General features: G+C 43.6%; 6 protein-coding genes across 8 annotated transcripts; 4 read left to right on the plus strand and 2 right to left on the minus strand.

Moving 5' to 3' along the window:
* Positions 1 to 445: 445 nt before the first annotated feature.
* LOC108088610 (histidine--tRNA ligase, cytoplasmic) lies at positions 446 to 4,592 on the minus strand. 3 transcript variants are annotated; one of them, XM_017186495.2, is made up of 6 exons: positions 4,312 to 4,592; positions 2,524 to 2,646; positions 2,241 to 2,456; positions 1,669 to 2,097; positions 980 to 1,603; positions 446 to 926 (listed from the first exon to the last, which is right to left on the minus strand). In XM_017186495.2, the coding sequence occupies exons 1-6, from the start codon at positions 4,402 to 4,404 to the stop codon at positions 720 to 722; spliced, it is 1,692 nt and encodes a 563-aa protein (XP_017041984.1). In that variant the 5' UTR covers positions 4,405 to 4,592; the 3' UTR covers positions 446 to 719. The 3 variants fall into 3 exon arrangements, with proteins under 3 accessions (XP_017041984.1, XP_017041986.1, XP_017041987.1); XM_017186497.2 differs by having other exon boundaries at positions 2,524 to 2,780; XM_017186498.2 differs by lacking the exon at positions 2,524 to 2,646 and having other exon boundaries at positions 4,312 to 4,591.
* A 489-nt stretch (positions 4,593 to 5,081) lies between these two features.
* Positions 5,082 to 7,018, plus strand: LOC108088613. The gene is made up of 2 exons (XM_017186501.2): positions 5,082 to 5,552; positions 6,107 to 7,018. Exons 1-2 carry the CDS (start codon positions 5,183 to 5,185, stop codon positions 6,736 to 6,738), a joined length of 1,002 nt encoding a protein of 333 aa, XP_017041990.1. The 5' UTR covers positions 5,082 to 5,182; the 3' UTR covers positions 6,739 to 7,018.
* A 709-nt stretch (positions 7,019 to 7,727) lies between these two features.
* Positions 7,728 to 14,867, plus strand: LOC108088663 (glutathione hydrolase 1 proenzyme). The gene is made up of 4 exons (XM_017186591.1): positions 7,728 to 7,994; positions 11,783 to 12,988; positions 14,051 to 14,291; positions 14,358 to 14,867. The coding sequence occupies exons 1-4, from the start codon at positions 7,990 to 7,992 to the stop codon at positions 14,643 to 14,645; spliced, it is 1,740 nt and encodes a 579-aa protein (XP_017042080.1). The 5' UTR covers positions 7,728 to 7,989; the 3' UTR covers positions 14,646 to 14,867.
* A 769-nt stretch (positions 14,868 to 15,636) lies between these two features.
* On the plus strand, positions 15,637 to 20,247 carry LOC108088662 (protein Wnt-5). Its single transcript, XM_017186590.2, has one exon. The coding sequence runs from the start codon at positions 16,465 to 16,467 to the stop codon at positions 19,390 to 19,392; it is 2,928 nt and encodes a 975-aa protein (XP_017042079.1). The 5' UTR covers positions 15,637 to 16,464; the 3' UTR covers positions 19,393 to 20,247.
* A 1,031-nt stretch (positions 20,248 to 21,278) lies between these two features.
* On the minus strand, positions 21,279 to 21,648 carry LOC108088563. The gene is made up of 2 exons (XM_017186410.1): positions 21,525 to 21,648; positions 21,279 to 21,493 (listed from the first exon to the last, which is right to left on the minus strand). Exons 1-2 carry the CDS (start codon positions 21,646 to 21,648, stop codon positions 21,279 to 21,281), a joined length of 339 nt encoding a protein of 112 aa, XP_017041899.1.
* Positions 21,649 to 21,938: 290 nt separating this feature from the next.
* On the plus strand, positions 21,939 to 27,238 carry LOC108088701 (N-acetylgalactosaminyltransferase 7). Its single transcript, XM_017186641.2, has 3 exons — positions 21,939 to 22,559; positions 23,623 to 24,099; positions 24,786 to 27,238. Exons 1-3 carry the CDS (start codon positions 22,355 to 22,357, stop codon positions 25,877 to 25,879), a joined length of 1,776 nt encoding a protein of 591 aa, XP_017042130.1. The 5' UTR covers positions 21,939 to 22,354; the 3' UTR covers positions 25,880 to 27,238.
* Positions 27,239 to 27,729: the final 491 nt, after the last annotated feature.

The raw sequence follows: 27,729 nt of genomic DNA on the forward strand, positions 1-27,729 counted from the left end.
CCTCGGCCTCAAAGTTCTGCAAGGGAATAGTCGGGCATTAGAGGTTTTGAAGGTGTATTTTACATCTTAAAATAAGGAATAACAATAAGGTAATAAGGAATACAATTGTTTAAAGGGGGCAAGTTATTGCTGAAAATATCTTAATAATCAGAAAACTCTTTTATCTTCAATAGTCTCCTACGGTTTAGTTATAAATAGTTTATTGGGAATACATATCTTAGTTAATACGTAACGATAATTGATTTAAAATAAGTATTTAACTGATTTTTAATAATAATAGAAATGCCTAAAAGTATCACCTGATCAGTGCCTCTTGAAGTTTGATTTACGTTTCCAAAGCATAAGTTCAGGCACTTCTTCCGTTAATCATTAAACTAATCTACTATATTCAATACTTTCAAGCTAATCACATTTATTCAAGTGAAGTTCCCAAAAAAACAATAGCTTCCGGCTTAAATGCGAGTCGCTTTAGCGTTTATTTGTTTCTTTTTAGCGTTCATTTTGGTATAAGTTGTCCGCACTTATTCCTATGGTTACACTGTAGTCCTAAGCATAGTAGCACACGGCGCCTCCGGCCAGGACACCATAAATACAAAACGTACAAAATAGGAAACAAAAAATATATGCTTGATGCTGGATGGTTCATAAATTAGGAGCGGGAGCGGTAATCTGTTGCTAATATCAGTGCCAAAAAAAAAATAATGTATAAGTTGAACAGCCTAGGCGGCCTGCTGCCGTCGCCGGATTTCGGTGGCCAAATCCTCCAGCTTAACGTTGGCCTCCTGGCGCGTGGTCACCTCGCGCAGCTTCACCAATCCCTGTGCCAGCTCCGCATCGCCCAGAACCACCACCAGGGGTATCTGGTGCTCCTCGCAGTGCTGCAGCTGCACCAGCAGCTTCGGGTTCAGCTTGTAAGAGTGCTCCGCCTGCAACAAACTAGAGATTAGCATTACCTTCTTGATAAACGAGGTGGACCTACCTTAACGCCCGCATCCCACAGCAGATTCAAAACCTTCAGTCGCTGCTCGTGCAATCCCTTGTGGGCGGAGGCCACGTAAACCTCCACGTCGCTGGTGCGCAGCTTCAAACCACTGGATGCAGCCCGCGCCTCGAGAACCGAGAAGATGCGCTCCACGCCAATGGAGACGCCCACACAGGGAACAGCCTTGCCACGCGGATCGAACATGCCAACGAGATTGTCGTAGCGACCTCCTCCTGCAACGGATCCCACGGTGGCCGGCTCATTGCTCGCCTGCTCTCCGTTCTGCTGTGATGTCTTCGCCGGCGAGGCCACGGAGGCGGACTCTCCCTTGAGCACACCCTCGTAGATCACACCGGTGTAGTAGTCCAGCCCACGGGCCAAGCTCAAATCGAAGCTAACGCGCTTCTCCAGTCCGAAAATGGAGCAGTACTTGAGCAGCAGCTGCATGCCTTCGAGCCCCTTGACCGCATTGGGCACAGCCTTCAGCTTCTCGTCGGCCAGCAGCTGTTCCACCAGCTCGGCACCGCCACTCAGTCGCACGTACTCCCCAATTCGATCCGCGGCCGCCTCGTCCAGGCCCTTCTCCTCTACCATCTCCTTGCGCACATCCGCCCAGGGGGACTGAAAACAAGAGAAAGTTCATTCCAATCACAGGTTTATAAGTTAAATTGAATGGGTAAACCCACCTTGTCTAACTTGTCCACCGCCGAGCAAATGGTGCGGAAGCTGTCCGCCGGCACTCCACACGCCTGGAACATGCCGTCCAGCAGTTGGCGGTGATTGAGCTTTATCACATAATCCCCAATGTCCAGGGTGTCCAGGATCTCTGACACGATCTTGACGCACTCGGCATCCGCCAGCATGGGATCGTAGGTGCCGGCGATGTCGAAGTCGCACTGGTAGAACTCGCGATAGCGACCCTTCGTCATCGCCGGATTGTCGCGTCGATAGACCTTGGCGATGTGGTAGCGCTTGATGCTCGAGATCTTGTTCATCGCCAGATAACGGGCCAGCGGTACGGTCAAGTCGTAACGCATCGAGAGGATCTCACCGCCCTGGTCCTTAAGGTCATAGATCAGCTTTGAGTCCTCGCCGTACTTGCCAGTGAGCACTTCCTGTTTGGATGAATGGGAATGTGAGTAAAGGTACAACATTTATAGGTCTACGGATAGGATGATACCCTTCCTGATGATACCCTTCCTTCCTAACTTTAATAGTTTGGACTTCCAACCTATTTTATAAGCCCAAGTAAACTCACCTTTAGTTCGAAAACGGGCGTATCGATGGCCTCGCCGCCGTGGCGCTTGAACACCTGAACGATCTTGTCCAGGACACCTTGGCGCAAGGTCATCTGCTGGGGACCATAGTCCCTGGTGCCCTTGGGCGTTTTCAGCGTGAACTTTTGATTGGCGGGCGGGGCATCTCCGCCCAGTTTGGCCTTGAGGGCCAGCAGGCGGGAGACTTCCTCATCGATCTGCAATAGAGGATTTGGGACACACTTTACAAAAGGACAATGGATATTTGCATGCTTAGTTGCTAACCTGATGCAGTTGTTCTTGTTGTTGTTGTTCTTGTGCTTGTTGTTGTTTTTGTGGCTGTTGTTGTTGCTGTTGTTGGGCTGGAACGCCGGACGAGTTGAGGCGCCCGCCGCCAGAGGGCGCCGTCTGGAACGTTGCACACTGAAACGCAGCACTACAGCGCCACTGGCGGCCAATTGAACGCAACATGTGTTTTTGTTTTTGCTTTCTTAATTATATTTTTCTCTTTTGCAACAACTTTCTTTTGCAACTTTTCAAACCTAATTAAACAACAACAACAATAATTTTTTTTTTTGCTTATTTTATAACTATTTTGTGTTGGTGAGAAATAATGAGGTGTATATGTGTGTGTGCAGCTGAAGCAACAAAAAATAAAATTACAATATTGCGTTCCATTGACCGTCAGCGCTGAATTTTTTTTGTTTCTCGTTTGGGAAACAAGTTTTTGTGATTTGAATAACACTTTTTTTGGGCACTTGAAACGCAAAAACAGGAAAGTGACGCGGTTTAATGAAAGCTCAAAAGTTCAAGGACACACACAGCTAGGTTTCCGTTAGCCAGCTGATCCTGGCAGCCATCATCACTGACACAGTCATAACTTTGAGGGTTACCACCGTATGCAAAAGCCATTAAACGATTATTGATCGTAAATTTTCATATTTTATTGCTGATACCAATAAAAATTTAAACACAATCAATATATCATTCTAAACCACAAACACTTTGTTAAATTTGTAAGTAATATTAAGCGTATTGTTAACAATTTCATTTGTAACTGGACATTCCGAAATACAACATTTGTAATGATTTCAAATAATTATTTTGCGTGCAAAATAAAAATTTTAAAACAGTTAAAATTATACAAAAGTTATATGAAACAACAATTTTGCAAACCTAAAAATGGCAAGTGATGGCAACCCATTCAGCTGCGAATTCCTTATAGCCTAAATCACATGTTGCAGTCATTATAACTCGGATCGGTTTGTGGTCTAGCAGGTTTTTGATATAATCGCAATAACCACCATGTGCCTTTTGTACATGCCTCCTGTTTGACCAGTCACTCTCTTTTGCTCTCTTTTTAGTCAGTCACTCGGTCATAGAACACACACACAGAGTTGCCAATTTAGCTATTTTGTGGGACAATTCTTCTTTTCGAAGAAGGAAAGATAAGGTTTTATTCTTCCTCGGCTTTAAAACATAAGGATTTCAATTTGATTTTGTATTTTACTCATCGAGGTGGAACAGGTTTTAGATACATCGAAATTTGATATTCGGTTAAAAGAGGTTTTCCAATGGTTTAATTAAATTTGCAGAACCTAATTTCGGATTTGGCTACTTTTTAAAAGCGATAGTTGCCAACACTAGGCAGAACATACTTGCAGACTAGCGCAAAATGAAGCTGTGCATTTTGCCACTGGGCAGAGCGAGACAACAATAACAACAGAGTGGCACGATTGTGCAAATGTAATGTGAAAGTCTGCGCGCTCTTTTAATTTTCCTTTTTTGTTACTCTTTTGTTTGTTGCATTCAATCTAATTAGACTGCGAAACCAAAAAAAGAAAAAGAAAACGCCGAAAAAGATTCAAATGCCAGCGCAGCATAAGTTTGTTTTCTTTTTCTTTGAATCTGATGAAATATGGGAATGGGGTTTGATTTGATGACGAAAGCAGGGCCAAAAGTTACAGCAACAATTGCATTTATTCCATTGTACACACACAAAGGGGGTGCGTTGGATACTGGAAGGGGGCGGGTGAGGCGGAGGGACAACTGGAAGTGGAACCAAAAACTGACCTTCTCCTTCGACTCCTTCGCTGCTTTCAATTGACGGACGAGATCGCCTTGCACTTTGATTTGCTCCAGAATCTGCTCGCGCGTATCACTCATATTCCGGATTCGGGGCCCCAAAATGAAAAACAGCAAACGTTTGACAATCGTCTGTATGGCGAGCGCGCGTTTCTATTATTTCGGCACGGCGTATTCTGCTGCTTTTTTCCAGCTTTCAGCTGCTTTTTTTCTGTGCTGCGAGCCAAAAAATTCACTGCACGCGGTGCTCAATGTGACCGTCGAAACGAAAACGAAAACCTCTAACTGCGGACGCGAACCATGGAGGGAATCTTGGGTAAGGTTTTAGTAACTTTTTTTTTTAGTTTAACCGTCACTACGAATTAAAATTTATACTTTTTTTTTAAATCTTTATCCGTTTCTATAAAAACCCTTTTCTTAAGGTCATGTTGAGCGAAATTATAATATACATACCTTTGATAAAAATTTGTTGCTATGAGATTTATTAATGTAAAATGTATAATGCGTATATAGGTATGTCATTGGCTTTTACAAACAAAATAGTGTAGTCTGCTTTTGGTCATTAATATTTTTTATTGTTCGGAAAATTGTTCTATTTTAAAAATGATAATGTTTATAATTTAAACAACAAAATTCACACTTATTGGGATAAATCATACATGCAAATAATTTTCGTTTTTCTGGATTCAGACCATTTAATAATTAACGAAATGACCGATTTCTCGGATACATTACAATTTCCCAGCACACCATGTGCCTAGTTTCATTCGAGGATTGAGCCCCACCGATTCCGAATTAGTTTTACAAAGATTGACAACGAGTTGAAGCTACAAAATACGCACACACACACACACGCGAGATGAACAAGCCGCAAAAGGCCACAAAGGCGAAGCGTGGCAAGCGCCACGCGCAGGTGCGATCCAAGATGCAGCCGCATGACTTCGTGGAGGCGGAGGTGGAGAACGCCCGCAAGGCGGTGGAGCGCAAGCTGATCTACCTGTCCGAATCGAACCGCGTTACCGTTCCCCCTCGTCCGCTGAAAAAGGGCGGACCGGTGGCTGGGGGCGGGGCGGGAAACGGCGGCACAGGAGGACATGGAGGTGGCAATCGACGCAAGCAACGCAAGAAGCACCCGGCGAAGGTGCCATCCAAAGAGACCACCAACGAAGAGGAATCTTTGCAGGAGAAGGCGGAAAAGTACGAGAAGCGAAATCGCGGTGGTTATAACGGTGAGTGGACAATCCAGGATTCAGGAGTCCTTATCCGTAACTAACTTTGGAGCCACGAAACTTGGTATACAGCCTTGAATTATTGAAATACTTTATAATATCGGAGATTACAAGAAAAAAATTGTGTCGTTAGTTGGAAATTGTTGAAAGCTATTCTCCTGAATAATTTAAAGAATTATTATAGCCAGAGTAACTATGTACTACCTCATATTTTTAAGGCTTACTATACACCACAAAAACGATCAGTTTATATGGTGCACAGTTTTGTTAACTGGGTCTTAAAGTTTTCTATATTATCTTGAGAGTTATATATATGTAAAATATTTGGTAATTTGCCTATATGATAGCAATACTTTAGCATAAGCCACATCTGGTTAAATATATATCTAGCCTGGAAATATGTATATCTTTTTATTTTTAAGTCTTTAGAATAATACAAGTAAAGCTCAAAAAATGTTGATACAATAGTTTGACTTTTTGCTTTAAATTTCACAAAAATCTGAATGCTTAGTAACACTATTTTATAACAGCACTATTAACACATTTATCCACAGTGTACCTGGAATCTCCGCGCCGCAATGGACTGACTCCCCGGGATTACGTGGCCGAGGCAGCTGAAATGGCGGCTCTGCTGGCCGCCCATCGAACCTCGAGCGGAACGAACAAGACGGCTGACCTGCAGGAGGAGGATCAGGATGGAGATATGGGACGACTGCAGCTGAAGCCGCTGAGTAGCTACGCCCATGATCACCATCTGCCCAGCTACTCGTGCGGCGTCTGCGGTGCCAAGTTCCACATCCGCTCGCTGTTGGGCGCCCATCGGCACACCCACAGCGATGACTTTAAGATCCGCTTCCGCGGACGGCAGCAGCGGGAGAGCAGCACCACCTTGACCGCCGCGAATCAGTGCAAGTTCTGTGACCGGAAGTTCGACCTGGAGCGCACTCTCCACATCCATCTGCTGTGCCATTGCAAGAAGATTTCGCCGCAGCAGCGCCGCAAGTTGGCCTTCACGGAATTGGCCCATGAGAAGAAGGCGCCGCTGCCCAGTTTCCAGAAGGCCCAGCAGCACTCCCATCGACATCACGGCAATTTGGCCAGCATGGCGAAGCATTCGCTGATGCAGCAGCAGCTCCTCCACAAGACCGTCATGCAGTCGTCGACGACTCACGAGCGATGGCGTTAATCCCCACCTGAAACCACCGCCAGATGCCACCGAACACAGAACCAACGCTTGCTTCCAATAACCAGGAAAATATCCAGAAAACTTTCAAATGAAGTATATATTTTATAGCTCATATATCTGAACACAGAACAATGACAAGGAGACCTACATGTTTTCTGGGAAGATCCAATTACTCTGGCGTTGAATAATCACAATCAATTTTCTGCGAAAAAAATGTAACTAAATTGAAAGTCTTCAAGCTTAAATGACAATGTAATAAAAAGCTATTTTAGTATGTTAAGTTTGTTGTTTTAGTACGTAAAAATTAGGAACAGCTTGTTTATTTATAGCTTACTTAAACAGCAAAAAAGTTCATTTTGTCCTGGAGAGGGAACTCAAAAAAAAAAAACACTCCAGTTGAAACCTTTGAATATTGCACTGTATTGTAAAATAACAGCTCTAGAAAAAACCCGGTTAGTTTTATATAACTTTCTTCCCCAAATCCGGAAAGGTTTAGGAACACATCAATTATTATTAAGCTGACTTAATATAAACATACAAGAATAAAATTCAAGAATTCTTGGCAAGCTTTGTATTGATATATTATATTTAAGTTTATTTTATTTTTTCGTTTTTTGAATTGCAAGAAACTTGCTCTCGAAAATGGCCTTCAAAATCCCTGCGATATTTGGGTATCGATATATATATATTTATTGCGAACTCCCGATACGATTGGAGCATCTCAATGGCAATGCACGCACGACCACTGCGTCACCTGCTTTACCTTGCCGCCCGAGCTTTGGCGGTCAAGCTCAAAGCCGACCGCTCACACCTGCTCTCCAGCTCACCCGCTCTCCGACGCACCTGCTCTCCCGCTCTCCCGCTGTACCGCTCTTTCTGCGCCGGTACAACACTCGGGCGCTATCTCTTTCGCTCTTTCGATGGGTCGTGTGCAGGGAATACAGTTAGCATCGAAAGAGAGTCGATGTGGTGCGGCTCGAGCGGATTGGAGCCATCAGTCGATCGTAACTGTGCTCCAAGGCGGGAGCTGCTGGAACCGAACGGAGAACGGAGAATTACATTATTGCATAGCCGCCCAAAAGCGCAGATCACTTCTTTCCTCTGTTGTTCATATTTTTTTCCGTGCTTTTTCGAGACTCTTTGTTTTTCTGTGTTTCTGTGTTTTGTGGCCAAGGCTTGCAACTTTTGCCGGTTTCGCTCCCCAATATTAATTTGGTGTAAATATACCACTCGCTGCCCAAATCACGTAAAATGAGGTAAGAATGGTCACAAGTAACGGGAGATATTTTGCATATACAGTTGGGCTTCCGTAACTCGAGTTATTAAGAGTGAAACTTGTAAAAAAAAATGTTATCAACAATTAAATAATAATATGTTTGAATATTTTGAATAATTTACTACTTAAATTTTAATTCATTCAAAAACCAAATTAAATTACTTTTAATCACTATATAAGAATAGTATAATTATAGGCTTCTCCGTTGTAGCTTTTCAATACCTATATAGTAAAATAATTGGCCAGCTCAATATCTATATTATGTGCTAGCTGGACCCTGACATTGCAATTAATATCAGACAAATCGCATTGTGTGACATTTCGTGTATCATTTGTGCAAATATGAAGTGAAGCAAGAAAACACTATTCAGCATTAAGCCAACAGGCCTTTTGCAAACAATCGGGGTCAAAAAACTAGTGGCTCAGTGGCCACAAGCCCAAGTGTCAGTTAAATAGAGATATTACTGTTTTTTGTTCCTGCAAATTACTCATTTTTTATTGCTTTCCCAGTGAGTAAATTTCAAACATATTACACGTTTTTGCCTATAGGCACAAAACCGATTAATTATAGAGGTTCCACTTGTGTAAACACTAAGTTTTGCAAAAACCTACTAAATTACATTAGTTCGCCACTTTAAACATATGCCGTAAAAAAATAATTGTTAATGCATCAGTTTTTTATCTATCTGTTCTGTAATTTATTTTTTGCAAGGCAGTAATTTTCCAAAAGGCAACATTGTGACAGAAAAGATCATTTCTCAAAGCATGTAAAAACTATTAGTTCACTAATTAATAGCTTCTTCGTACGATATCAGCAAATTGTTTATCAGCCAAGTGATCTTAATTGGTCTATAAGACATCGTATTTGTCGTGTGGACAACAAAATGCCATTTTGTTGACTGCCACTGTATCGAAAATCTTTGGATCCCAAATGCGTCATGGGCTTGAATTTGTTATTAAGAATTCTGCACAATGCCATTATTCAACTGGGCTCGCAGTTTATCAAACTTGTCGAAAGTCGGCAATTATCGGGTTTAGCACTTGATTGCCCCTCGTTTTACGACGCCCTATAAGATATTGTACTTGGCTGAGATATGGCCTGCTAAAATGGGGAATTAGGTACATACTATATATGAATGCCGAAGAAAACACGGGAATTCTTGAGGCGCATTCATTCAGCTCGGATCATTGACAGGCTCCGGGTTTTATGGATATGGCGCGATAAGATTGGGATAACACTTGCCAATGGAATTTAGGAGGCCCCCTTCGGCGGAGCATTGCCATTGAGTGCGACAATTAGGGGAATGATTTGCTGGTTGGTTAATTTCGTTGGACGCTAATAGCCAACGCGATAGAAACTGGTTTTTTCTGTTCGCCTTTTACCCGCGACCCGCCAATAAATTTGCATAATTCCAACCAGGGAAACCACAGCGTAATTATCGGTGGGAATAACGCAAACCGACTTTAGACGCTATAAAAATACAAAACCCCATCGTACAACTTTAGTTACACCTGGCAATCGGCCAAGGATGACTTTCGTTCCTTCCACAAAACGTCACACAAGACTTATCTTTGCTTTTTGCGGTAAACACGATTCGATTTGGATGACGGGGCATATATGCCCGAGAAACTGATAAATAGAAATGTGTGTTTCTGTTCTGATTGAAAGTGTTTCACCGGCTGTACCAGAGATCCAAAACACCGATAGATTCTGTAATTAAAAGATGTTTTTATTCTGTACTCCAGCGAAGATCACAGGGTATCTTATCACTTGGCATCCCGAGAGATTCTTTTCAATAGCTCACTGGGAAAAACTAATTAGAAGAATACAAGTATATTTCTTTATTGCATTAAATACAAATCTGTTTCTCCCTTGCACATAATTAAATCCAATATTATTCTAAAAATAACTTAGAAAAGAAAATATTGTTTATTGAATTGTTGGATTGTATAAAAATCTCTAGGTGTCATCCTAAATAAATCAAAGACTATCTTAACCAGAAATTAGGCATGATATGATCAATATCCTGTTGTGTAAAACATATACATTATTTTCTATATCTTGATCCCGCTCGAGTACTCAACCATATAACAGCTCCCACTTGAGGTCCGTAAACAATTTGATCACTTTTTATCAGTTGTTTAAAGATCGCTTCATACACAAGTGCCCCCACACTCATTATTTTTTTATTTTTTATGGTTGAAAGACCCATCTCCATAAAACTTAACAATTTCTCGACTTTGACATTCCGAAAATCCACCTTGATAAAGACGGTTGGATAATGGGGCTTTAATCCGAACCGCCTGGCTTATCGAAGGACCCATTGGCAATTAAGTCACCCGTTTGGCGGCACACAATCAATTGGAGGCATTAGAAATGCTACCGAAAGCCATAAAGCAACTATATAGCATATATGGCATTAGCGTATCGTAAGGGCAGTCCGAATCCGAAGAACCTGAATGAATCGCACTCTTATCGCACTATACCAACGTTATAATATGCAGATGGGGCGGTTCGGCTTCTGGGATGATTGGGCGGAAATTGTTCTTTGGAAAGTGCCCCTCGAGGATTACAATCTGCAGACGGTTCGCGATAATCGATCGTATCGTTGTGGCCCATATCAAATCGAAATGTACGGCGAGGAGGAGGCGTTTTTTGCCCATGACCAGGCACTAAATCGAAGTGCTCGCGACTTTCCCCCCTGAGAAATCTACGTTAATTATAGAAAATTGCCTGTTAATAGCGCTTGAGTTTTACGATCTTGGTTTTGGCATTTTTATGGGCATGCGTGCTTGCTTCTTATCGGATAGCACTGCCATATAGATAAGCCAGTCGTGATCACCCTCTCCGCGGACGAAAGGTATGCCCGGGACTCATCCGGTACGATGGACACTGCCATCTTGGGGGGACATCGCCCAGAAATCCCTTTGTCATGGGACACTCCACCCAGCAGGGCAATCACTCACACGTAAAAGATAGTGCCTCAAGTGGGGGAGCTACTGCAGCCAATTGGTTTCCATTCACCTGGTTTCCAGATAGATCGATCGCAATGATTTGGCTAATTTGATTTAACTGGGCTTCAATGGCCGCAGATTACAGTCCTTGCTATCACACTGGAGAATTCCACCTTAATCTAATCCCTCTCCTTTGTTTACCTTGCGAATCGCAACGATTCCAGTTCTCAATAATGGTTTTACGAGATTTGGTTTTCTGCAAATCATCTCAAATCATTCATGAAAATGGACCAAAATTGGGTTAGTAAGTTACGTTTATAGATCATATTTTAACTATGCTTTAGTAAGCTAAACAAATCATTGAATTTACACACAAAAATGTTTATATTATAATAAAAATATAATTGGAAAAGTTGATTTGGCTCGAATTGAATTCGGATCCTTAAAGATCTTGTATCTTTATTTAGTTTGATAACTTTTTCAAGGGACCCTTGTTGGCGTACTTAAAGTTAAAGACAGCGCACTAGCTTTGATTGTTCATTGATCAGCCGTAAATAAGAAGATGTTTTCCTCGATAAGACTGACAAATATAGCAGGGTATTTCCTATTTCGGAGCGGACCCCAATGACTCGGCGGTTCGCTTTCGTTCCGATAGCGGCGTCTCGAAATCAAAGCTAATCGGCAGCGCCGCCACCGCTCCACTCGAGCTCTTCAGAACCAGGTCCTCGAGCTCTTCAGTCTCGAGGGTCCGATGGCGATCTCGGATCGCGGATGATGATCGATTGCTGATGGAATCTCCGTCTTTGCTTGCAGGCTGGTCTGCGGCAAGAAGCTCTTTCTGTGGCTGCTCCTGGCGGCCCTGATGGTCACGGCTCTGACCTTGGGCCTGGTCTTTGGTCTCCGGAATCGGAACTCGAGCTACATCAGCGGCGCCGTCGTGTCCAATGGCATTGGGTGTGCAGCGGTGGGAGGAGATGTCCTGACCGATGGCGGTTCCGCCGTGGATGCCTCGATTGCAACGCTCCTCTGCGAGGGCTTGCTGCTCCCGCACTCCATGGGAATCGGAGGCGGCTTTGTGGCCACCATCTACACGAGGAGAACCCGAAAAGTGGAGACTCTGATTGCCAGGGAATCCGCTCCGGCGGCGGCGCACAAGGATATGTTTATCGGCCAGTCGGAGATCACGGGTGCGACGGCGGGAGCGGTGCCAGGTGAGATTCTCGGCTACTGGGAGATGCATCGGAAGTACGGAATCCTCCCATGGAAGCGACTCTTCCAGCCGGCCATCAAATTGGCCCGCGAGGGTCACGTTGTCTCCCGCTACTTGGCCTCGGCCATCCAACAAAAGTTGGAGAACATCCGAGCGGATCCGGGACTGTCTTCGGTGTTCCTCAACGAGAACCAAGAGCCCTTCGTCGAGGGCGACTACATGAAGCGTCCGGCACTGGCGGACACGCTGGAGAGGATCGCCGAGAATGGAGCCAAGGAGATCTACGATGGCGGCGAGACGGGTCGCAAGTTCGTTGAGGATATCCAAAAAATGGGTGGAATCATCACGGAGCAGGATCTTCGGGACTTCAAGGTGCGCTGGGACAGCGATGGCCATGTGGCAGCCAACGTGAGTGGCAGCTACACCCTGTACTCCACACCGATGCCCAGCAGTGGGCCCGTTTTGGCCTTCATCCTGAACCTGATGGCCGAGCTGAACACGGAGAACGAGCAGATCTACTGGCAGCGCGCCGTGGAGGCCTTCAAGCACGCCTATGGGCAGCGAACCCATCTGGGCGATCTCTACGAGGATCCGGTGAGCGGTGAGGCCATCAATGCCACGCTGGAGAAGATGCTCCAGCCGGAGTTCCTCGACAGCATCCGGCAGCTCATCCACGACGACAGCACCTCGCAGGATTACCTCTACTACGGCGCCAATTTCACCGTGGAGGAGGACCACGGCACCGCCCACATGAACGTCCTGGCCACCAACGGCGACGCCGTCTCCATCACCAGCACCATCAACAACTAGTGAGTACAGACCTATATAAATATTATTAAATTTATAACAATTATTAATAACAAGTAATTGAGTTGGGAATGGGCTCTTATCTGCAAATTTTATTAAGTTAAAACCCCATAGAGTTGAGTTTATCTTTCAACAACTAGTGACTAGATGACTATATAAATATTATTAAATTTATAAAGGTTATTAGTTAGGTTGAGAAAGGATCTTTATCTGCAAATTGTACATTTTTATTCAGTTAAAATCCCATGAATACGTGATTTTTTTAAGACTTAGTAAACAGATAACTACATAAATATCTTTAAATTTATAACGATTATTAGTAATTAGTGGTTGAGTTGAGAATAGGATTTACCTGCAAATTGTATATTTTTATTCCGTTAAAAACCCATGGACAGTTTTCTTTAATGACTATTGCATAGATAACTCTACCTACATATTTATTATACAATTTACAACGATGATTATTAATTAGTAGTTCATTTGAGAATGAGTCTTTATCTGTCAACTCTAAATTTTAATTCAGTTAAAACCCAAGATTTTTACAGAGCTCTGACTTGCAACTTATTTTCATCACACTATTCGCTACATTTAATCTTTTCGTTAGTATCTTAAAGATCACGAAGAACATTCTAGAGTTTCCCAGATGAAATACATAACTATAATGCTCCTATTTCATTTACAAATGAAAAGTTTCAAAAATTTACGAGTCACATAATTTTGATATTTTAATATATCTTTGTTAAAACGTTTTCCTTTTAGTGGATATTACAATAAAGTTATTCATATATTGAAGATATATTTTTTGAATAATTAATTGATATCAATTTTGTATTATCTGCACTTAGGATTACATCTAAACGAAATCGAAAAAATTGAGTTGTGTTCTTAAAAGATTTGTAACTATGAAGTTGTGATACTATTATCAATATTTGATTCCTAAACATATCAATTAATTGGTGATGAAGTTCTAATGTTCGTTGGTAGGTTATGAGATAATATTTTTCAGGTAGAAAAACCATTACCTTTACGTTGTAGTAACTCAATTGTTTTACCTCCACCCTTAGTTTTGGCGCCAAGGTGGCCTCAACGCAGACGGGGATCATCCTGAACGACGAGATGGACGACTTCTCCACGCCGGGCGTGGTGAATGGCTTCGGGTTGCCCGCCTCGCCGGCCAATTACATTTATCCGGGCAAGCGACCCATGTCCTCGATGAGCCCGGCCATAATTGTGGACCAGGACGGCAACGTGCGACTGCTGGTCGGAGCAGCAGGTGGCACTCGCATCACAACGAGTGTGGCAGCTGTGAGTGCTTCACGGTAGCCCCAATTAGTGGGATAATTCTTATAAAGTGATTATCGCTCCTTTCAGGTGATCCTGAAGTACCTGCTTCGTGGCGAGTCCCTCACCGCTGCGGTGAACAATGGCCGTTTGCACCACCAGTTGGCTCCGATGCGTGTGAGCTACGAACAGGAAGTGGACAGCAGTATTACCGACTTCCTCGGCCAGGTGGGTCATGAACTCTACGAGGAGCCGGCGGGATCCAGTTTCGCTGCGGTGACCGCCATTGGAGCTCTGGAGCAGCCCGAACCCTTCTACGATCGACGTCGCATCGGCAGCTCCCTCACTGTGGCCAGAGCCAACAAGATGCAGCATTAGGATTCGTTCCCTTGCGTTGCGTTTCCGTTTTTGTTTCGATCCCGTTTCGGGATTCCGTGATTTTATTTATTACAACCTAGTCCGTAAGTCGCAAGAGAAAGCCCTGTAAATAACTGTAAACAGTATTTCGAATAGAGAGTGTCTTCGAAAATTCTTTTTATGTAAATAACAGGCTGTGAATGCCCAAATAGCCAAATAAATGAATTGGATTTTAATACTGTATTTATTTGGCTCTTATGTACTTATGGGTGGTACTATTATTATTATTATTATTTTATATAATGTGGATGGGTTTCATAATTATATCGCTGTGTGATCTAATCAATTTTAAGGAGCTGTATTAAGTAAATACTTTTGATTTTTATTGTATATAAAACTATATTAATCCTTGAAGTAGTTCTGTAAAAATTCGGAAAAATATATTCGCGACGTTTAAAAATTTCTTTTCGGTTTAAGTTGTAAGAGACAATACGTATTCCAAAACTTGAAGAAGTGAATCTGTTTTAAATAAAAACAGTCGTTTGTAAATAAACAAAAACAAGGAGAAGATAATTTAACATTTTGGCATAAAATTTAATAAGGTTTTTGTAGCGTGTTTTTTTTAACAGTTTAACAGTTGATGAAATAAAATGTCTGTGTTATGTTACTTTGTTATAGAGGTGAATATAAGTACATATATAAAAAACAAAACGATCTATTTGACTTATCATAAGGTAATGCTGACTTGTTCATGAATGTTGATATACTACTCCATAAATGGGTCCCTCTCTCTCCCTCTCTCTCTTGTGTTATTAATGAGGTAATGTGGAGTTTTGTATGTGAATGTAAATTGTGGAGTAACAATGGAGCTCCACGCAACATTTTATGTATCGATGCGTTATCGATTGTTGCTTATGCCGTAATATTTAAGTTGGTGAAAAATAGAATAAACTTGGCATGAGAACAGCAAAGGATTATTTTGACTTAGCGGAAGGTTTATTGATATTAATGACTGTAATGCAAAAATAATGCATTCCAAACTCCGATACTAGTATCGATACGATATCGACTATCGCACTTGCGTGACCGTTTTCGGAGTGGAGTTTCACGCAACATGTTGCACCAACATTCGTCACGATGAAAATTCGTAAAAGTGGTGGTGGTTTCGGTGGTTGCTCGTAGACGGCAACATTTGTGGACTCCGTTGTCGCTGCGCTTGTATTGTTGCCCCGTGTCGAGTTGAACGTGTGTCGAACGTTGTTGCCCGTTGTGCCCGTGTTGGGCTGGCTGCCTCGAAAGACTTAAATGCCGAACGAGTTCTTCAGTTTCAGTTTCAGTTGTTTACAATTTTTCGTGGAGGGTGGATTGCGTCGTCGCGAGTTCGTTCGTGCCTCGATGCGGTTGTGGTTGATTGTATACATGCATACACACATACTATACATACTATGCACAAATCCAGTTCTCACTTTATTATTTTACAAATTCTCTGCGTATACATGAACTGGAAACGGATGATAAGCAGCGGCCACCAGGGGCAAACGAATCTGTTTCAAATTCGTGGACTTGAAATTATAACTAACTGAAAGTGGCGGACAAAAAAGCAAATCGAATCGATTTTGTTGTGATATCGAGAAACAAAAATTTTTCACCCAATACAAATCCATCAGCAGCAGCGAAATAACGGGAAAAGGAGAAGCGCGAGTCCGCTGTCCGAAAATCACAACACAACCACAACAACAATAGCAACAACAACAAAAACAACAACAACAGTAACAGCAACAATAGTAACAACAACAATAATAACCACAGTAGCACAAAAAACAACAACAACAACAACAAAATGATGATTTTCTCCAAAAATAAGCACTTGGTATTGTGGTGGCTCCTCTTGCGTGCAATGTGTATTTCGCTGCTGGCAGCAAGGGCCTATGCCACAGCCACAGCGGCCACAGTTGGGCTGCAAGGCGTGCCGACATGGATCTGCCTCGGCCTCAAATCGCCGTTCATTGAGTTCGGCAGCCAGGAGGAGCAGCTGGCCAACTCCAGTATTCCGCTCAACATAACGAAGGACGAGCAGGCGTATATGCATCAAGAGGGCCTCCGCAAGCTGGGCACGTTCATAAAGCCCGTCGACCTGCGAGACTCTGAGACCGGGTTTGTTAAGGCCGATCTCACCAAAAGACTGGTATTCGATCCACCAAACATTACCTCTCGTCCCATTCACCCGATACAGGAGGAAATGGACCAGAAGCAGATCATACTGCTCGACGAGGATACGGACGAGAATGGCCTGCCAGCCAGTCTCACCGATGAAGATCGCAAGTTTATAGTGCCCATGGCACTGAAGAATGTCTCCCCAGATCCCCGTTGGGTGGCCACCACCACCGCAACGACCCCGATCCCATCCGCTTTGCCGCAAATGCAGCGGGTGCCATCGGCGGCGATGGCGCAACTGGAGGGCGATCCCACCTCCAACATCGACGATCTCAAGAAGCACATACTCTTCTTGCACAACATGACGCAGACGAACTCGAACTTCGAGTCCAAGTTCGTCAAGTTTCCCAGTCTGCAGAAGGACAAGGACAAGTCATCGGCGGGCAGTCAGCCCACGAATGCGAAACGTCCGCAGCGACCCATACTCCAGTATTCGGCACCCATTGCCCCGCCAACCACCAAGGTGCCCAGCCAGCAGAAGCCCCTCGGTGGTTACTACCAGAACGAGGAGAAGCGGAACAATCAGTCCGCATCCTCGCCCAAGCAGGTGGACACCAAAAAGAGCGCCACCGAGCCGCAGGTGATCCTGCTCAACGATACCCAGCCCGAAGTGGTGCCATCCATAGCTTCGATAGAGCCCATTCCGACCACCACGATAAACCTGCCCAAGGTGGGGGCACCACCTGCGCCGCCGCGGACCACCAAGCGTCCGCCGTGCCTGCGCAATCCGGAGTCGCCAAAGTGCATACGCCAGCGGCGGCGGGAGGAGCAGCAGAGGCAGCGGGAGCGGGACGAGTGGTTCCGCGGCCAGTCGGAGTACATCCAGCCCCGCTTCGAGCCCTTCATCCAGACGATCAACAACACCAGACGCTTTGCCGTCTCCATCGAAATTCCCGACTCCTTTAAAGTACATTCCGAGGCATCGGACGGGGAGCTCCTATCCCGCGTGGAACGCTCGCCGCCGAGCAGCAGCAGGAAGATAATGCCCGACTACATCCAAGTGTCCATGGAGAACAACACCTCCGCGACCGATTACTTTAAGCACGACGTTGTCATGACCTCCGCGGGCGTGGCCAACGAAAGGGATTTTCTGATCAAGAACATGGAGGAGCACGGAGCAGGAGCAGGAGCCGGGGCGGCCAGTCCAACTCCGACCGTAAGTGCGTACTCCGAGCGAATCGATCTTAATCCGAGCAATTGCTATAGCGTCTACGGGTTGAGCGAGAGCCAGAAGAAGCAGTGTGTGAAGCACACGAGCGTTATGCCGGCCATAAGTCGTGGGGCTCGAGCGGCCATCCAGGAGTGCCAGTTTCAGTTCAAGAATCGCCGCTGGAACTGCAGCACCACCAACGATGACACGGTCTTCGGTCCGATGACCAGTTTGGCCGCCCCGGAAATGGCCTTCATCCATGCTTTGGCCGCCGCCACGGTGACCAGCTTCATAGCCCGCGCCTGTCGCGATGGCCAGCTGGCATCCTGCAGCTGCTCCCGGGGTCCGCGACCCAAGCAGCTCCACGACGACTGGAACTGGGGCGGTTGCGGCGACAATCTGGAGTTTGCCTACAAGTTCGCAACGGACTTCATTGACTCGCGGGAGAAGGAGACGAACCGCGAGACGCGCGGCATCAAAAGAAAGCGGGCTCGCGACGAGAACAATAAGAATCGAATGCATTCCGATGACGCCAATGTGGATGTGAAAAACGACACAGCGTTGGCCGCCGCCGCCGCCAACGCCGCCACCGCCACCGCCGCAAAGAACGTCAGCAGAAAAAGCCAAGAAGCTGATAACAATCAGTTCCTCAGCGAAAACTTTGATCAGCACTTATTGGAACTGCAGCAGCGCATCACCAAGGAGATACTCACATCGAAGATCGACGAGAAGGAGAGGATCAAGTTGCAGGAGAAGATCAACCAGGAGATTGTCAACTCGAAGATCTTCAAGGGGGAGCAGCCGCGTAAGAAGAAGAGAAAAAACCAGAGGGCCGCCGATGAGCCGGCATTCCAGCGGAACAGGGACGGCATCCTCTATCGCAGCTCCTCAACGGCCAAGGCCAGGAGCCTGATGAACTTGCACAACAACGAGGCCGGCCGTCGGGCGGTGATCAAAAAGACAAGGATAACGTGCAAGTGCCACGGCGTCTCCGGGTCCTGCAGCCTGATCACCTGCTGGCAGCAGCTCTCATCCATTCGGGAGATCGGCGACTACTTGCGCGAGAAGTACGAGGGTGCCACCAAGGTGAAGATCAACAAGCGCGGACGTCTCCAGGTGAAGGACTTGCCGTTCAAGGTGCCGACCGCCCACGATCTGATCTACATCGATGAGAGCCCGGACTGGTGCCGCACCAGCTACATGCTGCACTGGCCAGGAACACACGGACGCGTCTGTCGGAAGAACTCCTCGGGCCTGGACAGCTGTGCCATACTCTGCTGCGGACGGGGCTATAATACGAAAAACATTATCGTTAAGGAGCGCTGCAATTGCAAGTTTCACTGGTGTTGCCAGGTTAAATGTAAAGTTTGTACAAAAGTACTCGAGGAACACACATGTAAATAGAGCATTTGAAAAGCGTTGAAATTAAACAAAATGTCTTAATGTTTGTGACTAAGCCATTAAAATATAATTGTATTTAAACGAATAATTATTTATTGAAATTACTTTTAAAAATAATGATTGTATTTAAGATTTTTTTACTAATTTGTCGGCTTTTAAGCACAACAAAAAAAACAAATATATATATATATATATATTAAAGACGAACCGGCGAACGAAAGCCGCATTAAATTGCAAAACATATTGCTTCTTAAAATGGTAAGAAAGAAAGGATACTGCTAAACAGACTAGCTTTTAAATGTAATTAGTTTTAAGTACAATTCTGGTAGGGTTTGCATTCTTTAAAAACCGCAAACTGTCATGACTTCACCACAATTTTAAAGAACTGTTAAGCATTTTCATCAAGATTATGGATTATATTATTTACTGAATGGAATAAGTTATTAAAGCGATGGTTTCCCACAACTTCGATTGGGATATTCCACTTCTCTAGCTTTAATGGTTCCCGAGGTTCTTTTTTTTTTGAAAATTTTTTTCCTACAAACGGATAAACACGGAATATATCATTTGGATCCGACATAAATGAATAGTGTATATTTAGATAAAACCGTTAATTTAAGCTTGTATTTGCGATCTTATTTTTGTCGTGAGTGGCTCTGCCAACTCAAGGTCAAATCGATTTTGATTGGAAATAAAATCCACTACCAAACAAACTGTCCACTGGCACAAGTTCATGATTTGCATTTAAGTTCAAATCTGCCTCGAGTTGGCAGAACCACCTACTAAAACCGTTAATAATTCGTGTATAGCTTTTTGACTTGATAGTGATCTAAATAAATTTAGTAAAGAACTTTTAAATACTTTTTACTGATTGCAATGCTTCGAAAGCGTGGGTTACTCGCTGAATTAATTCCAATTGACTACTTTTCAGAACATCTACTTTCTACTCTACTTTATTTACTATGTTACTTTAGACGGATTAAATGTTGTTGGTCTTAAACAATAAATTAGGAAACTCTACTTAAAAACTTAACCTCAGTTTAAATGTAAAGAAAACATGTTACAAAATATGGAAATCTTTCTGCCTCTTATTTTTTTACATTTTATTTAAAGTTTTCCTCTTGCATTTCGCCCTACTTATTAATACATTTTAAAGAAATCAATTAGAGTATAACTCTTAATTTGTTAGTTATCTGCACGGCTCTATTTGAGTTACTGACAGTCCAGTCCAAAAACATATAATCTTCTACGTTTAATTGCTTAAGATACATTTTAATAAGGGATTAAATCCATAGTAATATTGGTTATTTCACTCGATTTTCCATATCTCTAACTACTATTTAATATTTCAATTTTATATTACAGATGATCCTGTTGCAGACAAAACATTGTACATTTTTTGATATTATTTATGTGCGTTTTTAATGTTTTCTGTTGGCTATCACAATCTTTTTTGATTAGGAGAGTCGTTTAAAAGGGACTTACAATAAATATTCATTAGAATTCATATTAAATATTTATTTAAAAATAGTAACATTAAGTTCAACTTTAAATAACATCCATTTATTTCTGGAGATCTTCTATTTGGAAAAATTGTACAGTTTGTTTTTTGTATTGATTATTTACTTGTTAAGTATCTTCATTAAACTAGCTACTTTTTAGGACATTGTTAGTGGAAAATCTTAGACCTTTCGACTTCTTATCGCCTTGTCCTTCCAAATGGCCAGATTTTTAGGATTAACCAGATTCCAAGATTCGTTCGGTCCTTCAGAGGGATAGTTAAAGGTAATGTTTATTTACACAAAATAATAGGTAATTTGATTACTCACTTGTTAGCTACCTCTTCTACTTCTTCCCGCATCCTTTTGCATTTTGAGGTGGTATTTCACCTAAACCAAAGGCAGAGGTACACCATATTTGTCCTCCAGGAAAGCCGAATCCGCCGTGTACATTCCGGAGACGATGGCCTCCCTGCAGAGCTTCTCAAGACGCGCTTGCCATAATCGATAGTCCCGGAATCTGGAAAACTTCTCGGCTCTCTGGGCAAAGTCCAGCCTGTAGATTTCGCTCAGGGCGTCCAGGGCAACCCCTTGCACGCCAGGATCTTGGAGGACCACATAGTTGAGGAAGCGTACGTGACGCAGAGTCACCGGCAATCTCGGCCAGCAGCTCCTCTGGCGGGGGATCCTCTGCTCCTGCTGGTCCTTCTGCTTCCACTTCCGAGTATACTCGCAATACGGCGGAGCGCAACAGGCGCATGTCCATAAACAATAAAAATTCCTAAAAAAATTTAACTAAAATTGCGCCACAAATATAAAAACAAAGCTATCGATTTAAAAAGAAATCGACAAAAAAGATTAGAGGGTGTACTCGCTAGATTAGGAAGGTGTACTCGCTAAGCAACCCTTTTACGTCTATGTTAGCAACCGATGTATTGAACCGTGTTGAAAAAACACGGTGACCTGGGGCACCCACCCGAAAAACATCGATGCTGCGATCAAAACATCGATCAATCGAACAATTTCAAAACATCGATACTATCGTTTGTGAGTCCGATGTTTTTGCAGCTCTAAGCTCAACAATTTCTCATTTTTTTGTTTACGTTTGCACCGCGAATTTTCGAGCACCTGCACTCGCAATTTGTTTCGAGCCAGCGGCGCATTTTTCGCCGGCAAGTGGCTCTCGAGATAAATAAGTCGCAGAACGGGACGGTTTGGTTGAGGCCAGTTTTTTTTTTTTACCAGGCTTATTTCGCCGCAGCACTTGTCATTTTATCGGCGGGCGCCTTTGATCATCGGCATCTCTCCGAATCGAAAGTTCTTTTGTTCTGCTTTCTGGTCACCTTTCGCCGCTCCCCGCGCTTCCTCCTTTTGGCCACCTAGACACGTCAACAGATTGGTAATCGCCGATTTCAAATCGGAAACTGGAAACTGGAATTTAGACGCTGGGAACTTGCAGCACCAAAATGCGAGTGAGCAATATCCGCAGTGGACGGATCTGCCGGCTGGCATTGTGTCTTCTGGTGCTGCTGCCACTGCTCTATCTCCTGGCCAACTGGAGTGATCACCACAAGCGGGTCCAGGAGGCCTACCACACGAGGTTCGGCGGTCCCAAGTTCGCCCACCAGCGTTTGGAGAGTCGTCCGCGCGAGGTCCCCAAATTGGTGGAGGGTAAGTTGGAACAGAATCAAGGATAATATTGTAATCCTTTTGTTGCAATGCTCACTAAGTTCCTATCAACATTATTCGTCTTTATCAGGGCTCTAAATCTAACGAAAAAGCTTTTGGTGGTTGAACAGGACGAAGGATAATGCTGTCATTTCTAGATCATAGTGCATACAAAACCGCTATTTATCTAAAACCAATTACCAAGTTATACAGCCTTCATTCAGAACTATCCTAACCAGGCTTATAAATCATTGATTTGCAACAGGATATCCCTGTAAAAGATTTTCCCGCTTCTTATTAGCCGATCTAAACGATACATTTTTACATGTATTATTCAAAGAACAGGAAATATCCATACATACATACATACTTTAAAAAACGTATAGCACATATAATAATACACATTTAATTTTAAATGGCAACCACTATTGATTGCATTTCATATAAAAGTGCTTTATCATGGCCCTCTAGGAATCCTATTTTGAATTCTATGCCGTTCTCTGGCAGTGAAGTACAGGGCTCACCATTATTTCATTTAAAATGTTCACCAAACCCTGATACACATTCCTTCAAAACCGGCTTTATAATAGCCCTACCTACTAATTCCAGAAAGAGCGGGAAGAGAACCAAAAAGAACAGTCATGGCCACAGCATATTTCTCACTAACTGTCTAATCACAAACAAAAGCGCTATGCATGTTCCAATTTTGGTTAAAATCTGCTACGTGTTCTTAAGAAGGGCATAAGATTCTGTGTATTACTCATTTCTTTAGCTTAATATATAAATTCCATATTTTGAAAACCGCAGGGATGAGATCCTATCGTAAAAACACCTATGTGTTATATTTATTGTCTTATTTGTCAAAGTGCCACAAAAACACAGACCAAGATGCACCCATACGCCTAAAGATCACTCCTTCTTTATACATAAGTCTAAATTTAAAACCCAAAACCCACTGCATGCGAAAGCCTACAATGTCTGGGGTCAATATTTAAACAATTGCTGGAGGCCTGGCCTGCACACGCATTTGCACTCGTCACTCACATTACGAATTCGCATTTTTCAGGTCTCGGAAACTTCGAGCCGAAAGATGTGAAGCCACGTAGCGGACCCGGAGAGAACGGAGAGGCGCACAGCCTGTCGCCGGACAAGAAGCACATGTCCGATGCCTCGGAAATGGAGTACGGCATGAACATCGCCTGCTCCGACGAGATATCGATGCACCGATCGGTGCGGGACACGCGGCTGGAGGAGTGCCGCCACTGGGACTATCCCTTCGATCTGCCACGCACCAGCGTCATCATCGTTTTCCACAACGAGGGCTTCTCGGTGCTCATGCGCACCGTTCACTCGGTCATCGATCGCTCGCCCACGCACATGCTGCACGAGATCATCCTCGTGGACGACTTCTCCGACAAGGAGAACCTGCGCAAGCAGCTGGACGAGTATGTGCTGCAGTTCAAGGGTCTCGTAAAGGTCATCAGGAACAAGGAGCGCGAGGGTCTCATCCGGACGCGATCCCGGGGAGCCATGGAGGCAACAGGTACGTACCCCATGGTGTATTGAAAACGAAGAGGAAGCAGCTTAATAAGCTTAAGTTATAATTCCAAACCAAAAGTATTTCATAGTAGTCACCTAGTCAAAGAACGTGTCCAAATGAAAAATGTCTGATATCAACTTAAGAGATTTTTATCAACCGCTGAACGTTGTTAGCTATTTAGAATTTAATTAATGAAACTCCACGTTGTGTTGGATGAGAGTGATAAACAGCACGAGCCAGAGCTTCAGAATGAAAAAGAGTTGACCAAGTAAAAGAAAAGAACGATTTTGGATCTAAGAAATGGTTATCAAGTGCTGAAAGTCATGTATTAGGAATTTGAGTTCGACTGCACGTTTTGTAAGATCAAAACGATAAGGCATGATTAATATCAAATGACTCATAACACAAACTTGATAGTTTATTATTTTGGTTGAAATTCGTATTATAAATGCATGAGATTAAAACCTTCAGTACTATTTAAATAAGAAATATATAAAACTTGATTAGGAAAATTTAATTGTAGCTTGTTTATCCTTTTTAATACACAAATATTCAAAATGGTCCTTAAATTCAATGGATTAGGTCACAATTAAAATCCCATTCGAGATTTCTTAGGTCTTCAAAATATTGATTTTTTTATAATAACTCAATGTCCGATCAAATCCCTAATATCCTTTTTTACGCCACAGGTGAGGTGATCGTTTTCCTGGACGCCCATTGCGAGGTGAACACGAACTGGCTGCCGCCGCTGCTGGCGCCCATTTACCGGGATCGCACCGTGATGACGGTGCCCATTATCGATGGCATCGACCACAAGAACTTTGAGTATCGCCCGGTTTACGGGACGGACAACCACTTCCGCGGCATCTTCGAGTGGGGCATGCTGTACAAGGAGAACGAGGTGCCGCGCCGCGAACAGCGCCGTCGTCCGCACAACTCGGAACCGTATCGCAGTCCCACGCACGCCGGCGGCCTGTTCGCCATCAATCGGGAGTACTTCCTCGAGCTGGGCGCCTACGATCCCGGCCTGCTCGTCTGGGGCGGCGAGAACTTCGAGCTGAGCTTCAAGATCTGGCAGTGCGGCGGCAGCATCGAGTGGGTGCCCTGCTCCCGCGTCGGTCACGTCTACCGCGGCTTTATGCCCTACAACTTTGGCAAGCTGGCCAGCAAGAAGAAGGGTCCGCTGATCACGATCAACTACAAGCGCGTGATTGAAACGTGGTTCGATGACACGCACAAGGAGTACTTCTACACGCGAGAGCCGCTCGCTCGCTACCTGGACATGGGCGACATTAGCGAGCAGCTGGCGCTGAAGAAGCGGCTCAACTGCAAGAGCTTCCAGTGGTTCATGGACCACATCGCCTACGATGTGTACGACAAGTTCCCCGGCCTGCCGGCCAATCTCCACTGGGGCGAACTGCGTTCCGTGGCCTCCGATGGCTGTCTGGACTCCATGGGCCACCAGCCACCTGCTATCATGGGCCTAACCTACTGTCATGGCGGTGGAAACAATCAGCTGGTGCGGCTGAATGCCGCTGGACAGCTGGGAGTTGGCGAACGTTGCGTGGAGGCCGATCGACAGGGCATCAAGCTGGCCGTCTGTCGCCTGGGAACGGTCGATGGGCCGTGGCAGTACAACGAGCACACGAAGCACCTGATGCACCGCGTCCACAAGAAGTGCATGGCTCTGCACCCGGCCACTCAGCAATTGTCGCTGGGCCACTGCGATGTGAACGATAGCTATCAGCAGTGGTGGTTCAAGGAGATTCGCCCGCGCTGGTAAGTCCCAGTGTGGAGGAGGATCAGCATGGATCAACCAACTGAGTGGAAGGAGGAGGAGAAGGAAGAGAAGGTGAAGGAGAAGGAGAAGGAGAAGGAGGAGCAGCAGGAAGGTCAATGGACGGATCACAAGGGTTTCAGCCGGGGCAAACGGGGGCGATATTTTAGACAAAAGCAATTTAGTGAAAATGAGAAATGGAATTGTTGTTGGTTTTTTGTAACGCATACGATTATACACACACACACACACACACACACACATACACTTAAAAAAACAAATAAGACAAGAAATCATACAGATATATATGATAAACATAAGCATTTATGTAACGCACTGTACACATGCACTGCGAGCACATGGAAATCCCCCAGGTAATCGGGATCCAAGGCCAGGGCATTAAATGTTCGAACGATATTATTAAAGCTTAGGGCTTCGATTTTGTACAACAAATTCGTTTAGATTGTAAATCTCATCCCGTGGATTATTATTCTTATAAATTAGCAAATGCTTGTAGACAATACTTGTAAGCAATTTAAAAGCTGGAGTCCGACTTTGCCAGTACGATCAATTAGCAATTTTTAAATCTAAATGTGTGTTCTTTGAGTAGTGTTCCAAAAATGTGATTTGTTTGCATTTAAAACTATTAACTTTAAATGATCCAGTACGCAGATTTAAATTTAACAAAAAAGGCACTTAGTGTAGAGCAAGAACTCATCAAAATTAGTCGGTTATCATCACATTTTAATTGGCGAATCTCATATAGTAGTTATACTGATTATTAGGTTCCAAATTTGGGGGATTTCCATGCCGTCCTTGCGTTTGAGTGAGAGAGGTAGAGTGCGAGACAGATAGAAAGATAGAATTGAATCAGAGGGAGATAGCAAGAGTGGAAAAGAGAGAGAGAGGGCGAGAAGTCGTTGGTGGATCGAGTGCAATAGAGGATTTGTTTAGGAACAGAACGACACGACCGCAGATTGTTTTGCTTTATGATTGCCAACACAAGTTAATGTACTAACCTTAGTCTGTACTCCTGTAACTCGAACTAACCTTAGCTAAGTTTCGATGCTGCCACATTCCAATCTAATCTTTATGATCTTATAATCCAATCAAATCCAAATCCGAACCGATCTAGTGAGTCTGCAGCGAAGCTCGGCTCTTAAATTGTTTACGTTTACGTTTCATTCCGATTTCCGTAAAGCTCTCTGTACCAGGTAGTCGTAATCGTAATTGATCGTTGCAAGTGCTTCGGGAGTTTGATTTTTGACAACAATATTTTACATTCATGTGTAACTCTAGAGTTATTGATAAGTCTGAATAATAGCATAGAAATAAACACGTTTTCTAAACACTTTACCTTGTAAACCAAGCTCTTAATTATTTGTGGGCTTACTGAAAATAGTTTTTGAAAGGTTATAGTTTTTCAAGGTTCTGGCATTTCGAGCTTTCTACTTAGATTTAGATTATGTGCTGGTAACCTCAAGAGCAAAGAAAATAAGATTGTTCAAATGAAACATAATTTCGTTTGACAAGAAATATTAAAAGTTAGTAGCTATTCCATCAGTTATAGTTTTTCATCTTGTTATTCTTAAAGGGAAAGTTACGAACTTTATAATATAACTTTATTATATAACTACGATTTTTTTATTACCTTATTTCATAATTATTTGAAAATGAGGTGTTTGGTACTGGGACTTTAGTTTTCGTTTTTATACCTTAAATTTATAAATTTTGTGATGAAGAGATTGCCTAGTTAGCTAGTTTAAAAAACCAATAACATTTTTATGAGAAATTTGTTATGCGGCAATAATGAATTCTTACCAAATTTTATTGTAGGCTTAAAGACTTTTTATTTT

This window comes from Drosophila ficusphila, unplaced genomic scaffold (assembly GCF_018152265.1).
Source record: "Drosophila ficusphila isolate 14025-0441.05 unplaced genomic scaffold, ASM1815226v1 contig_198, whole genome shotgun sequence".
Taxonomy (NCBI): domain Eukaryota; kingdom Metazoa; phylum Arthropoda; class Insecta; order Diptera; family Drosophilidae; genus Drosophila; species Drosophila ficusphila.